Genomic DNA, 15,888 nt, shown 5'->3' on the forward strand with positions numbered 1-15,888 from the left:
GCAAATTTGGGTGCACATGGAACATTCACAAAGACAGACTGAATTCTGGGCCATAAAACAATCCTCAACAAATGTAAAAGGACTGAAATCATACAAAGTAAATCTCTAAGCACAATGAGATTAAACTAAAAGTCAATAACTTAAAGATATTTGAAAAATTCTCAAAATACTTACAAATTAAACAATACTCTTCTAAATAATCCATAGGTAAAAGAAAAAAAAACACAAGGAAAATTTTTAAAATTCTGGACTAAATGAAAGTGAAAACACAACATACCAAAATATGTGAGATATAGCTAAAGCAATACTTAAGGGGAATTTACAGCATCAAACGCTAAGTAGAAAAGTTCTCAAGTCAACGATCTATGATTCACCTTAAAAAACTAGGAAGAGAAGGAAATTTTAAAAAAATGAATGGAAGTAAATAATAAATATACACACAAATATCAATGAACTAAGTAAGAAACATGTTAGAGAAAAATCAATGAAACTAGGGACTTCCCTGGCAGTCCAGTGATTAAAACGTCACCTTCCATTGCAGGGGGTGCAGGTTCGATCCCTGGTCGGGGAGCTAAGATCCCATATGCCTTGCAGCCAAAAAGCCAAAACATAAAACAGAAACAATATTGTAACAAATTCAATAAAGACTGTAAAAATGGTCCACATAAGAAAAAAGAAATCAATGAAACTAAAAGCTGGTTCTCTGAAAAGATCAAGAAAATTGGTAAACCTATACCTAGAGTTATCAGAAAAGAAACAGTAGACACAAATTACCAATACAAAGAATGAAAGCGGGGACATCACTACAAATCCTACAAACATTACTGGGATTAGAAGTGGATATTATGAACAATTTTATGCACATACATTTCTTGAAATAAAGATATTATTAAAGTTCACACAAGAAGAAATATTTATATTCCTATATCTATTTAAAAAACTGAAATTGCAGTTGGACTCCTTCTCACAAAGAAAATGTCAGGGCCAGACAAAATCTACCAAACACATAAGGAAGAAATAGTACCAATTTTTCACAAACTCTTGCAGAAAAAGATGAGAGGGGAACATTTCCCAGTATTTTATGAAGCCAGCATTACCCTGATACCCAAACCTGACCAAGAAAGAAAACTACATACCAGTATCCTTCATGAAGACAGATGCAAAACCCCTAAAAAACAGGATATTGAATCCAGCAATATATAAAAAGGATATTACATTATGATTAAGTGTGCTTTAGCCAGGACTGCAAGTTTCACTTAACATTGGAAATCAGTTAATGTAACTCACTGTATTAATAGAATGAAAAAGAGAAGCCATATGATTATTCAATAGTTCCAGAAAAAACATTTGACATAATTCACTACTCACTCAAGATAAAAGCTCTAAACTAATTAGGGCTAGAAGGGTATCTAGAAAAAAACCTAGTTAAAAATGCTTAATGGTTAAAGACTAAATACCTTCCCCCTAAGACTGGAAACCAGGCAAGTATGTCCACTTCAATACATCTATTCAACACTGTACTGGAGGTTCTAGCCACAAATATAATACAAGAAAAAGAAATAAAGGGGATAAAGATTCAAAAGGAAGGAGTAAATCTGATATTTGCAGACAACATGATGTCTATGTAGAAAATCTTAAGTACTCTACCAAAGAAGCTACTAAATCTAATAAGTGAATTTAGCAAAAGTTGCAGGATACAAGGTAAATATACAAAAAAATGTACTGCATTTCTATATGCTAGCAATGAGAAAATGGACACTTTAAAAAAAAAACTATCATTTACTGCAACTTTCCTATAAACCTAATAATATTTAAAATTAAAAGTTTATGAAAAACTACCATTGACAACAGTATCAAAATATGAAATACTTAGAGATAAATTTAACAAAATATGTGCAAGACATACTCTGAAACCTAACACTACCAAAAAATTAAAGATCTAAATAAATGGAGAGATACACCATTTTTATAGATTAAAAAAATCAATATTGTTAAAATTTACATCCTCTATTAGTTTCCTATGGTTGCTATAACAAATTACTATGAACTTGATGGTTTAAAACAATACACATTTATTCTCTTATAGTTCTGGAGGCTAAAGGTCCACAATGGGGTTCACTACATTAAAACTAAGGTGTCAGCAGAGCCATGTCTCCAGAGACTAGGAGAGAATCCATTCCTTGCCTTTTCAAGTTTCTAGAGCTGCATTCCTTGCACTACCTTGGGCCCCTTCCTCCATCATCAAAATCAGAAGGGCAGCATCTTCAAATCTCTTTCTCTGCCTCAATCGCATTGCCTTCTCCTCCTAATAGTATCTCCTTCTGCCTCCCTCTTATATGGAAACCCATGAATGCATTTAGGGCCTGCCTGGATAATCCAGAATACTCTCCCCATCTCAAGATCTTTAACTTAATTACATCTTTTGCCATATAAGATAATATTCACCTTTTTGCCACAGAAGCTAATATACACAGGTTCCATGGATTAGGAAGTAGGTATCTTTGAGGGACATTATTTAGCCTACCATACTCATCAGATTATTCAAAAGATTCAATGCATGTAGTCCCATTTTTGCTTTTGTTTCTCCTGCCTGAGGAGACATATCCAAAAAAATATTGCTAAGACTGATGTCAAAGAGCATACTGCCTATGTCTTCTTCTAGGATTTTTATGGTTTCAGGTCTTACATTTAAGTCTTTAATCCATTTAAGTCTTTAATCATTTCTGTATATGGTATGAGAAAGTAGTCTAGTTTGATAACATCTTACACTGTCAGAATGGCTATTATTAAAAAAAAGACAACAGATAACAAGTGTTGGTGAGGATGTGAAGAAAAGGGAACCCCTGTGCACTGTTGGCAGGAACATAAATTGGTGCAACCACTATGGAAAATGGTATAGAGGTTTCTCAAAAAATGAAAAATAGAACTACCATGTGATCCAGCAATTCCACTCCTGGAGATTTATCTGAAGAAAACAAAAACACCAATTCAAAAAGATATATGTACCCCTATGTTCACTGCAGCCTTATTTACAGTAGCTAAGATATAGAGGCACCCTAAGTGCCCACTGATAGATGAATGTTTAAAAAAGATGTGGAGTGTGTGTGTGTGTGTGTGTGTGTGTGTGTAATGAAATATTACTCAGCCACAAAAAAGAATGAAATCTTGTCATTTGTGACAACATGGATGAACCTACATGGTATTATGCTAAGTGAAATAAGTCAGACAGAGAAGGACAAATACTGTATAAGTGCATTTATATGTGGACTCTAAAAAAGCAAATTAACAAACATAACAAAACAGAGTCATAGATACAGAAAATAAACAGGTGGTTGCCAGAGGGGAGGAGAGGAAAGGAGGAGAGAAATAAGTGAGGGAGATTAAGAAGTACAACTTCCAGCTACAAAATAAATGAGTCATGGGTATGAAATGTACAGTGTGGGGAATATAGTCAAAAATAATATAATATCTTTGAATAGTGACAGATGGTAACTAGACTTATTGTGGTGATCATTTAAGAATGTATAGAAATATAGAATCACTATGTTGTACACCAGGAACTAACATAATCTTGTAGGTCAATTATACCTCAAAAACAAACAAACCGATAGAAAAAGAGATTAGATTTGTGGTTACCAGAGGTCGGGGTTAGGGGAGGGGGAATTGGATGAAGTCAGTCAAAAGGTAGAAACTTCCTGTTATAAGATAAATAAGTATTAGACAGGTATTTTACAACATGATAAATGTAATTAACACTGCCATATGTTACACATGAAAGTTGTTAAGAGAGTACATCCTAAGAGTCCTCACCGCAATGAAAAATATATTTTTTCTTTTTCTTTTCTTTTGTATCTATATGAGATGATTAATGGTCACTAAACTTACTGTGGTAATAATTTCATGATGTATGTAAGTCAAATCGATATGCTGTATCTAAGCTTACACAGTGCTGTATGTCACCTATATTCCAATGAAACTGGAAGAAAAAAAACACAATAAAGCAAGGTGCAATAAAGTAAAGCGCAATAAAACGAGGTGTGCCTGTATGCATTTAAGCTTCCACCATGTCTTTTTATGGCTTGATAGCTCATTTCCTTTTAGTGTCAAACAAGATTCCACTGGAATAAATAATAAACCACAGTTTATTTATCCATTCACCCTTTGAGGGACATCTTGGTTGCTTCCAAGTTTTGGCAACTATGAATAAAGCTGCTATAAATATATATAAAAAAAAGATTCAGTGCAATGCCAATGAAAATCCAAGCAGCCTCTTCTGCAGAAACTGACATACTCGCTCTAAAAATTATATGAAAATGCAAAAGACCTCAAATGGGCAGAACAATTGTGAGAAAGAACAAAGTTGGAGAAACTATACTTATACTGCATGTTTTCATGGCTTACTATAGAGCTACAGTAATCAAGACAATGTAGGATTAGCATCAGGAGAGACACAGAGAACAGAATAGAGTCCAAAAACATGCCTGTACATACATGGGAAAAGGTGCCAAGGCAATTCAATAGAGAAATAATTGGGCTTCTATAAATGGTGCTGAAACAACTGGACAGATGGGAAAAATGAACCTAGACTCTTAACCTCACAGCATATGACAATCGTTGCTAAGGAGGTAGAGCAAATGGAACCCTCATATATTGCTGGTAGGAATGCAGTGTGGCCACTTTAGAAAGCACTTTGGTAGTTTCTCATAAAGTTAGGTATACCCTTACTCTACAGCCCAGCAATCCCATACCTAGGTATTTACTTAAGAAAAAGGAAAACATATGTCCACACAAAGACTTGTGTTCAAATGTTCAAAGCAGCTTTATTTATAATAGCCACTGGAAACAACCCAAGTGTCCAAAAACTGCTGAATGGTTAAACCAACTGAGGTATGTCTATTCAAATGGAATACTAATCAGCAGGAAAAAGGAACAAACTAGGGATGCATGCAACAACATGGATAACCTCAAATGCACTATACTAAGTAAAATAACTCAGACTGAAAACACAACACACTGTGTGACTCCACTTATGTGACATTGTGGAAAAGGCAAAAGTATAGATACAGAAAACAGATCACCCGTGATTACCCGTGGCTGTGTTGGGGGAAAGGATGACTACAAAAGCACACGAGGGAAGATTTTGCAGTGACAGAACTTTTCTATATCTCTGTCTTTGGGTGGTGCTTACACAAGTGAATGGGTTTATCAAAACTCATAGGACTGTGCACTAAAAAACGGTAAAATTTACTGCATGTTAAACATACTTCAATAAACCTGGCCTATCTATTAATCTATCTAATGTAAATTGACAGAGCCACTTTGTGGAACAGTATGGAAGCTCTTTAAAAAACTAGAAATAGGGCTTCCCTGGTGGCGCAGTGGTTGAGAGGCCACCTGCTGATGCTGGGGACACGGGTTCTTGCCCCGGTCCGGGAAGATCCCACATGCTGCGGAGCGGCTGGGCCCGTGAGCCATGGCCGCTGAGCCTGTGCGTCCGGAGCCTGTGCTCCGCAACGGGAGAGGCCACAACAGTGAGAGGCCCGCGTAACGCAAAAAAAAAAAAAAGTCAAACCAATTAGAAGAAAGGAGATGACACAGGTTTATTGTGACTGAGTAAGGGCAAGAGAAGCAGTTTACTAGGACAGTAATTTGATCAATTAGACTTCAAAACAAAAAGCATTAAAATGACTAATAAAGAAAATCTAAATAATGAAAATCTAACAACATGACCATAGAATATGGAAATAATCTGACAATATTTCTTGTACAAATATACCAATATACATTGTGGGCTTCTACATGCTACTGTTAAATCATGACAGATAAAGCAGACAAAGTTCCTAAGGAAATTATGGAAATGAACGCTAGAGTAGATAAAAATAGCATGGTTCTATCAAAGCAAACAAAAGATACTTTCTTTACATGTGTACAGAATTTTTCCAGAGGGAAAAAAAGGATCATGGGGCATCAATACAAAATACACACAAATCTAACTTAAAACTTTAAAAACTGTTTGAGCGTGTGGGAAAGAAACAGTCTCTGCCCCGAAGATGCTCAAAGACTAAGAGGAGGAGAGGGGGATCAAGCAACTATATATCATGGCAAACTGGGACATGGAAGGTTCATTTCCCTGGGAGAGCTGGGAAAGGAGGTGGGGTCTGGGGATAGGGAATTCCAGAAAAAGGGAAGACGATTCTTTAAAGCATGAGACAGTATTTTGTACCCCAGGAGACTAGAACACGTGGAGTACGTTCTGTAAATCTTGGGGTGGGGAGTGCTGGGGAGACAGGAGAAAAGGCACCAGAGGAAACAAGGGAAAGGTAGAATGGGGGATTTGAATATCAAGGTAAAGTCCTTAGAATTTATTACTAGGCAATAGGGGGCCACTGAAGATTTTCTGAGCAAAAGAGTGACAGAAGGTAGAGAAGAGTGTGTAAGGTAGATTGTAGTTGGTAGAGACTGGAGGCAGAAATTCTACACAAGTCATAATAAACTGACAAAATAGACTGAAAATTGTCTAACCTGGGACTTCCCTGGTGGTGCAGTGGTTAAGAACCCACCTGCCAATGCAGGGGACACGGGTTCGAGCCCTGGTCCGGGAAGATCCCACGTGCCACGGAGCAAATAAGCCTGTGCGCCGCAACTACTGAGCCTGCACTCTAGAGCCCGCGAGCCACAACTACTGAAGCCTGCGAGCCACAACTACTGAAGCCTGCGTGCTGCAACTAGTGAAGCCCACGCACCTAGAGCCCATGCTCCGCAACGAGAAGCCACCACAATGAGAAGCCCTCGCACCGCAAAGGAGAGTAGCCCCCGCTCGCCACAACTAGAGAAAGCCCGCACACAGCAATGAAGACCCAGTGCAACCCAAAAAAATAAAGAAAATAAAATAAACCATGATAACTGTAGAGAAAAAAAAGTGATAAAAAGCTCCAAATATAAAAAAAAAATTTAAATAAAAATAAAAAAAGCCTAAACTACTATGAGTTACTTTTCAAGAAACATTCAGACCAGAATCCAAGTATAGAAACAGACTGCTGAATTCTCCACAAATCAGCAAATGGAGGTTCCAATGGATATTCTGGCATCAAACCACTGCTTCCTTAATTTCACTTTTCCAATTACACCTTAAAAGGGAATTTACCCCACTTTCATCTGAGTCTGTAATGCCAGTACAAGATCACTGAGTGGTGTCACGTGGGTCAAACTACAAAGCTAGTATCCTCTCTGAAATGTACACAGAGCTTTCTGCTGGAGCCTCAAATTCCCTCTCTCCACCTTGGGGGGAAGGGAAAAAGGATTTAAGGAGGGAGGGAATATACCTAGTAAAGAGATGACACTGTGAGTATAAACGTTCTATTATCTTGTTTTCCGCAAGTCAAAAGAATGCAGCTGGACTCTTTTTAGACCCATCAGTTTTCTCCAGTGGAAGCCGCTGGCTTTAACTGGAGCAGACACACATGCACGCACACATGGTCTGGGTGACCATCCCTGTGAGCGCCTCTCTGTCTACAACTTTAGAGAATAGCTCCAACTGACAAACTGCTAATTGCCACTCTCCCAACGTTTCAAAGGAACTGCACCTCTTACACTGAGCAGAACCTTATGAACAAAATTTAAAGTCATTGACTGACAAGAAAGTACAAAAGCCAAATAAAAACAAATCACTCTTGAGGAGGACTAGCCAGAGCCCAGGCCTGTGGGAACTGTTTCCCAGCTGTGTGGTTGTGCGTGGGTCACTCTCTCCTCATCGGGTTGCTCCTATATCCACTCATGGAGATAAGGGGATATGAGAGCCCTGTGTAAATGATGGATTTTACCCATTTTAGCTGCTACTAGTATTACAAAAGAGAAAAGTTATGACAATCTCATTTAGCCATCATTTTTCTCACTATTAGGTCATAGGTGACAAACTACGAATTGTCAGTTATAAAGAGCCTGTCTCCAGAGTTGAAGGCTTTCATCTTGAATTCTAGTCTCCTCGCACAGGCATGGCCTATGATCAGGCAACGCAATTAGAAACCCCAAGCTCAATACTGGGAAGCTTCACTCCCGAAGTCCTAGGAAACTACCTAAAATCCCTCAGTCCACTGTCTCTCCCCTACAACAGAGTTCCCCCACGGCTCACATCTATCTGTACTCAACATCCACTCACTCAGCACATTTCTCGAACACCTCACCATCCTGGCCTCCAAAGAACTCACAGCCAAGAAAAACATGCGTGTAATTAGCCAGTAATGGGAATGACATTTTTGAAACCAGAAACTCTGCATTCAAATGAGACGTGTAAGTAAGTAATGGGAATGATAGTTTTGAAACCAGAAATTCTGCATTCAAATGAGACATGTCTCCTTTAAACAGTCCCCCCTGGGAGGCAATGCACTAATTCCACCTCCTTGCTCAAACCATCTTTGGAGCTTTCCTCCTGGAATCGCCTTGAGAGCCTGCGGTCCGTTCTTTTGAATACCCCCAGTGGTGCCAAATCTTCACTGAGAGTGGATTTTTGGAAACGGCCAAAAGTCAGTCAGAGCCAAGTTTAGTGGATAGGATGTGTGATCAAACTAGGCAGCACTATTTTGGTTAAAAAATGATATATGATTATAAAGCAATGAGACGGATTTTCTTACAGGATTTGCTTCCAAGGAAATTTCAAATGAGTAACAAGGGGTATGAGCAATGGAGTAGGTATATATTTACCTTTTCCCTAAGTAACTTCTTTGAAAGATAATACTCATTTAGATGCGTAAGCTCGAATACAAGGTTTGCTTTGCTTAATCACAACTCATAAACAGAAGGCTCCTTAGTATGTCGGACCTCCTATGCCACGGCTGGGGTGGGCAGATGCTACTAAATCAGAAGGGGGGCATATGAATACCGGAAAGAGCACAGGTTTCAGAAGGAAACCAACTTGTTCGACTCCTGACTTGGCCCCTCACCGCCTGTGTGACTTCAGGGAATTCACAAGCTAAGACTCTGCAAAACAAGGCTGATATCGAACTCAGAGGGCTGTTGTGAAGGTTCAAGATAATGGGTGCAGAGCAGTGATACTGTGCCTGACACGTGGTAGGTGTCCCAGAAGTCATAGCTATTATTAATAACCTCAGTATAATCAACAAGCTTTTCTTACTATAGGTAGTTTGAGGTGACAGAATGACAGATAAACAGACAGTTGGGTGGTGAAGAGTTCATTAACAGTACCAACATACACTCACTATTGATGGGTCTGGAGCCTGCTTTAAAAAAAAAACAGTAATGTGTCAAAAACATTTACAGTAATTGTTAACACTACGCGTAGTATTTCTAAGTCACGTGACAAGCGTTGCCCGCAATGCCCCTACCACACTGACCTTACAGCACTGTCTTAACACACCAGGCCCTCCCATGACCCCGCGCCTCTGCATATTTTGTCCCTTCTAAGATGCCTTTCCTGCCCTCTTGTCTGACAAAAGCCTATAACTATATGCTTCAGAATCGAGCTGTGGAACCTTCCCTGTCCACGCTAGACAGAATTAGTGGCTCTGCCCCTTGTGTTCCCGCAGCATTTGGTTCTTTGGTTCTTGTGCCTGGAACGCCTTGTCCCGTGTTGAATTTTAATGTTTCCATTTCTGCTTCGTCCGCCGGGCTCGAGCGGGCAGGGACCACGTCCCATTCACTCCTGTACTTCGGGCACCCGGCACATCTCTGGCACACAGTAGGAACCAGGGAGATGTGTGATGAAGTAATGCTTTACATATACTTTACAAACGCCTCTTAAAGGTCAGGTAGCTGCCTGTTGTTAATTACCCGCAATCACATTCATGTTTCCAGACTTCAAATAAGAGACAAGATCACTCACACAGACTCCAGAATGGCTTTAGATGTTGCAGCATATGGAAGCTTCTAAATGCTACTGACCTCAGGACCCCATCCCCACACAACGGAATGCTCAGAGCAGCGCTCCTCAGCCTTTGTCCCCGTCCAGGACACCTGCGGGATGCACCACACTCCATCTGGAGCTCACTGCGGCTGACTCAGAAGTTCTAGCAGAGTTCTCACAGCCTTCGAGCACTGCCTGGCTACCAGGGCTGAAGGGCCTCTGAGCCAGCAACTGCACAAGGCAGCAGAGACTCCCAAGGCTCCGTGGTGCGGACAGGGTGCCGGCTTAATGCCACCTACTCCCAGATCTCTAGCTCCCAGGAACACCTCACGATCCAAGTTTGTCAATTCCGTATACTTCTAGGAGTCTGCCTATTCAATAGGTAGGGCTCCCTAGCTGTTAGGAAGCCTTGGGCATTCAGGGAAGGACTTGGTGGGTCCGGGGTGTCTGTTTCAGCAAGCCTTAACCTATGTAACTAAAAAGAAGCTCATGATCAACCAGTTCTGAGCCAGATGGAAATAGGCATGTGAGTGTTGACAGCTGTGAATCATTCTCTGTCAGTGTAGTTTTCCAGAGCCTTGGCAATACAGCAGCGGATTCAGACTCCCAAGATCAAAAGGTTGGAAAGGAGATCTGGAGCCATGGCCCATGCCTTGGGGCCCACCAAACCGTGACAGTGACTATTCCTGAGACATACACAAGCCACAGAGTCAAGGCAGCCGTGGTCTGCTTAGTGTCGTGGTGTTCCCAGCTCGCCAGTGGAATGGCTGCATCCTGAAGGAGGGAAGAAGGTGAGAGGAAAGAGAACCAGGCCGCAGACCACGAGGAAGGCAGTGACTCTGGAGGGTGAGTCATTCGTTCATTCATTCATTCATCCATCCATCCCACAAATACTTTTTGAGCCAGGTACTACTCCAGGTATGCAGGGTACCATAACACGCAGAGTCATGGCCCTGCCCCCATGGAGCTTAGAGTTTCATAGGGGAGACAGGCATTAGTCAAACAAGGGTACAGATGAGTGTATGATGGAGGAACACAGCACACTACGCAGACTGTACAAACAGGGCGCAGTGCGCTGGGCGGGAAAGTCAGAAAAGCTGCCCTCGGCAAGCAACAAGTGAGCTGAGATCTCAAGGAGAAACAGAAGCTAACAAGGTAAGGAGGAGAGGAGAGAGAGGGAAACACTCCCGGCAAAGAGAACAGTATGTGCTAAGGTGCTGGGCTAGGAGGGAGGTGTTGAACTGGCTCTGAATTCCAGGCGGGGAGCGAGGAAGCAGCACCAGGGTTTGAGGCCCTGGCACAAGGTTTCCTCCTGTCTCCAGCCCTCGGTTTGCTCTTCGAGCTGTCTGGAAGGTCCTCCTCAGCATGGAGCAAAAACTAAAGAACAATGTCGAAAACGAAGTGTGCCCACAAGACATGACACACCACCAGCTGAGAACTGGCACCTGCCGACATCAGCTGGCCACCGTCTCAGGAGTCCCCACTGTGAGGAAACACGGCTCTCTCCCACTGACTCAACACGGCATCAGGAAAATGAAAACGAAAATGGCATCCTATAAAAGACCTTCAAACTTTTCAGGGAGATGTGCATCTCAATCCCAATAGAATTAAAGGGTTGATAAGTACGTTGATGTTGACTATAAACCTGTTTAGATACCCGGTATTTAATTGTCATTTTCCTGTGCCAATTTCCGGGGGCGGGGCGGCAGGGGGGCAGAAAGAAGCTGCTGCAGGAAAAAGCGGTTAAGGACGCTATCCGGGCGGCACTATTTTGTTTCAGCAAGTGCTCTTTGTGGCTTCCGAATGATCCGTCACCTTGCAAAGTTGTCCTGGAACTTTCTACTTGTAAAGCGCTTTGCAATCAATCATTAATTTGGCCTCTCTATCCTGCTGAGAGATTATACTCATTCTGCCTATAAAACAGACAGATAAGTGAGTGGCCCAAGGACACAAAACAATTCAGCTTTTACTTATCTTTCTTATCACCATCGTCAAACAATGTAGATACACAAGGCCTATCCAACTCCGGCACCAGCCCTGCTACCCTGGAGACCAATCCTAACCCCTAGGAACAGCAGAGGAAGGCGCTGCAGTCAGTTCTCAGTTACCTGCTCTCAACAAGCTCCTCTATGCAGAGCGCCTTCAAGGCCAACAGTGATAATGACTGCACTGTGATGGGGACACTGGCCCTCCAGACTAAACAGAACATGAACTCGGTAGTGCTCAAAGAGCAATGAGAGCACCCAGTAAGTCACAATGGCTCGAACCTTAAAATGTCAGCGTCCCTAAGGAGGCTGCACTCCCAACACACACACACACACACACACACTCATCCTCTCTCTCTCCCAAGACACGCCCCACAAGCAGCCTGGAAGGTGGTCTCCACTGGGCTCCCACAGCACAACACTGCACTGTGCTGTCAATCATCTATTGGCCTGCCCTTCTGCACCCTCACGCTGGGCCCTCTCAGCAGCCGAAGCAGACGGCATGGGACCTGGCATAGGAAAGGTTTATTGAGTGCGTGCCTTCCACCACCAAATAAGGGAGCTAGGCACTCCCTTCACAGAGCAGTGGACTTCGGAGATCAGCTAGGCCAACTCCTTATTTTTCAGATGAGCAGAGGATCCCCCAGTTACATACGGCCTGCTCTCCAATCCAGGTCTTTAGGTTCAGTTTAGTTCCACAAACATTTGATAAGTGCCTACTATGTGTCAGACACAGTGGGAGCTGCGGGGAATAGAGATTTGAGCAGGAGACGGTCTCTGCTTTAGGGAGTTCACAGCCTGGGGAGGTAAGAGAGTTACAGAACACTTGGTCAAGTCCAAGGACAGACGCTCGATTCCTTAGCCAGTGTTCCTTCCCTCCAGTCCACTGGCTAGTCCCCATCTGGGAAACAGGACAGCAATATCTGCTTCCTGCAAATAAACTTACAGTCAAGACTGATGAGAAAACGTGTACGGAAAATTGTCAGGTTTACCCCCCAAAAGCGTTATGTAAGGTCCTGCCATACCCTGACACGGACTCCAAGGATTCAACAGTGTTTCAGACATCAGTTCCACAAAGAAGCAAACAAGCGAGGGATGGGCATACGTCCAAGGGAAACCTCAAGGGCTTGGAGGAACTGTAGGAAACAGCTGGGGTGGTGGGTAGGGGTGTCGAGTCAAGTGAACCGGCCCTGGCGCGGGGAACGCATGGCAGGCAGCGGGTGCCAGAAGATGGAGCGGAGAGAGGGAAGTTGGGACAGCGACGAGGGAGGGAGGGCAAGCGGAGAGGCGCGGGGTTCCCGCGGGGCGGGGACCGCGGCCGGGAGGTTCTAGATGGGGCGGCGGGCCGGGGGCTGAAGGCAGCGGGCGCGGGAGGAGGCAGCGGGCCGGCGCCGAGGCCGATCGGTTTTCCGGGGAGGCTCGGGCAGGCCCCGCCGCCCGCCACAGCATCCCGGACGCCGTGCCTCCCCGAGCCGTGCGGGCGACGCCTCACCTCGGGTTGAAGTCCTGGAAGAGGCCCCTCAGGTTCATGGCGGAGAACTTCACCGCGCCGTCCTCCTCCTCCTCCCCCCGCCCCCCGCGCCGCGCAGCCTGCACGTTACAGTGGGTTCATGGTGCCAGCGCGAGCCGCGTCCCAGTTGCCGACGCCGCCGCCGCCGCCGCCGCCGCCGCCCTGAGAAACCTGAGCCGCACCTCCCACCCCTCCTTCCGGGCTTCCGTAGGCCGCCGCGCATGCGCCCCGAGCCCCGCCCGGCAGGCCCGAGCAGTGCCGCGAGCGGCGCGCGATGCCGCTTTCCCGGCTCACAGTGCGCGGAGGCCCCGGCCCTCGGCTCCGCGCCCGGAGGAGGAGACGGCGGGGGCGACGGGGGCTGGAGGGACCGGGAAGCCGGGGTAGGGCGCGGAGAGCCGAGCGGGATCGCTGACTCGGCGCAGGCCTGCGGGGAGCGAGCGCGTCGCCGGCGAGTCCCGCGAGGAGGTCTTCACGGACACCTGTCACCTTGGCCCGCGCTGCCTTCTGGAGGTTCTCCAGCGAGAACTGAGCCTTGGGGCTAGTGGCCCCGGGTGACACGTTGCATTTTGGCCATCTCCTCCCAGGCCTTCACCTGTCAAATCTGTCAGTGACTGCGTCTCAACTTCCCTCCCAAGGCCCAGGCCAGCGCGTGGAGATATGCTGGCAGTCCGAAGCTCAGGCTACCCTGCACCAGTCATCTGCCCTCCCTACCGCCTTCCCCTCCTCGGTTGCCTCTCTCCGTTGGCAGCGGACCTGTTCACTGGGTTGGCGGGGGTGAGGGTAGGGGTGCCCAAACTGGAAATGTGGAAGCCATCCTCGCTTTGCTAACCTAGTTCAGAGACTCTTTGCCTCCTGCCCAGACTCTCTGGTCACCTCCCACCCGGCCCAGCTCTTTCTCCACTCTAAGCCATGCTATTTATAACTGCCAGGTTCGTTTTCTGTGGGCAAGTCAACATCTTTGAGCCTCATTTTTTCTCCTCTGCAAAATGGAGATGATAAAGTCTACTTCCTAAACTTGTTGGGAAGATTCAATGAGCTAGCGTGCATAACACACTGCCTGGTGCACGCTAGGTGCTCAGAGAATGCTGTTGCTATCTGGTGCTTCTTCAGGGGCCTACCTCCTCAAGGATTCTGTTTACTTTTGGAATTAGAGAGCAGGACAAGCTCACGGCAGGTGGCCTGGTCTACCTTCTTCACTTCGCCTGATTTAAGAGTTTTCCCTGAGCACAGCAATACCTTAGACATTACTCTGTATCATTATGGATAATAGCTGCACTTTGTAACAATAGCAGAATTTCACAAACGGCAATTTCATAGGACTTAGCTCTGGGGGCAGCTTGAGAAGATCACGATTACGGTCGTCATACTTTGCCATGATGGTATCACCTTTCTTCTGTGAGCCTGCAAACATTTCACGAGTAGTAATTCGGTTTCCCAAACCCACCGGGGAGTGGGTATTACTATATGAGCTGTTTCTAAGGATGAACAACCTGAATCAAGTTTGTTAGCTGCTGAAGCACCAGAACCCTGTCCCAGAGTTTTGGTCTAGCTCCCCTGCCCATCCTCCAAGTGGAGTCTGGTGTGTACCCCTGAGGAGGTTCCCAATGAACATACAAATACAGAAGAGAAAGCTGAGGCATAGAGAAGCTTGTATAATGTGCCCTGAGCTGCCCAGCTACTAAGGATGTAGGACTTGGCGTCCTGCCGAACCTGCAGCCCATACTCTGCAAAAAAGAGGTACTTGCCAGTGACCAGATTGGCCAGCACCACCTTAATTACTGGTGGCCTCACCCCAAATAGGCATTAAGAGTGAGATTGTTTGTCAGTTTAGACACTTGAATAACAGACACTGTTGCCCTTTCAAGAGCTTCACAGACAGAGGCCAGGCGGGCTGCTCAGGGTCCGGAGCCTCAAGGGCAGGCACTACTTTGGTGAGGTCCCAGGGGGTCCCAGAGCTGACCCACTGCTCTGCAAGCCCGCAGTACCCCCTCAACCTGAGATGACCAGGCCAACTGTCAATGTATTGTTTTGCTCTGACAAGCCAAAGTGCCAAGGGAGCATAGAGGCCTGTCCACGAGGACATATGGGAAGAATTGGACGACCCAAGGCTTCCCATCCTCAATCTTCGAGAAGTGGATGAACCTAGACTGCCTCAGCTTTACTGGCGGCCCAGCCATGTCCTCTCCTGGTGCTCCCATGGAAATAAGAATCAGAACATCCAGGCTTCCCTCTTGTCCTCTCTCCAACAAGTACAAAAGACCCCGCTGCCCATCTGCTGCCCACCTCAGACCACTTGCTCAATGTACCACCCTGGGCAGTGGCCCAAAGCTTCCCTGGCCTGTGTGGACAGACCCATGAGGGACCTGAACATTGAGGAAAGACCCTGAGCCATGCATAGGATGACACCCTCATCATCTCTAGCTAACCCGGACTGGCCACCAAATTTCAGGGCCACCTTACTTAGAGATTCCCAACAATCTTCATACAAAGGCATGAAATGGCTCTGGATTGAAAAGGCATGAGCCTCAGATAAGCCA

General features: G+C 45.0%; 1 protein-coding gene across 1 annotated transcript in view; it reads right to left on the reverse strand.

The window, feature by feature from the left end:
* The window catches only part of TMEM185A (transmembrane protein 185A), a 31,320-nt gene extending 17,773 nt beyond the window's left edge, over nucleotides 1-13,547 (reverse strand). Inside the window, exon 1 of the mRNA XM_030851844.2 lies at nucleotides 13,334-13,547. Coding sequence (XP_030707704.1) covers nucleotides 13,334-13,371 — 38 coding nt within the window. The 5' untranslated portion in view covers nucleotides 13,372-13,547. The remainder of the gene's footprint in view (nucleotides 1-13,333) is intronic.
* Between the last annotated feature and the right edge of the window lie 2,341 nt (nucleotides 13,548-15,888).

This window comes from Globicephala melas, chromosome X (genome assembly GCF_963455315.2).
Source record: "Globicephala melas chromosome X, mGloMel1.2, whole genome shotgun sequence".
Lineage (NCBI taxonomy): Eukaryota > Metazoa > Chordata > Mammalia > Artiodactyla > Delphinidae > Globicephala > Globicephala melas.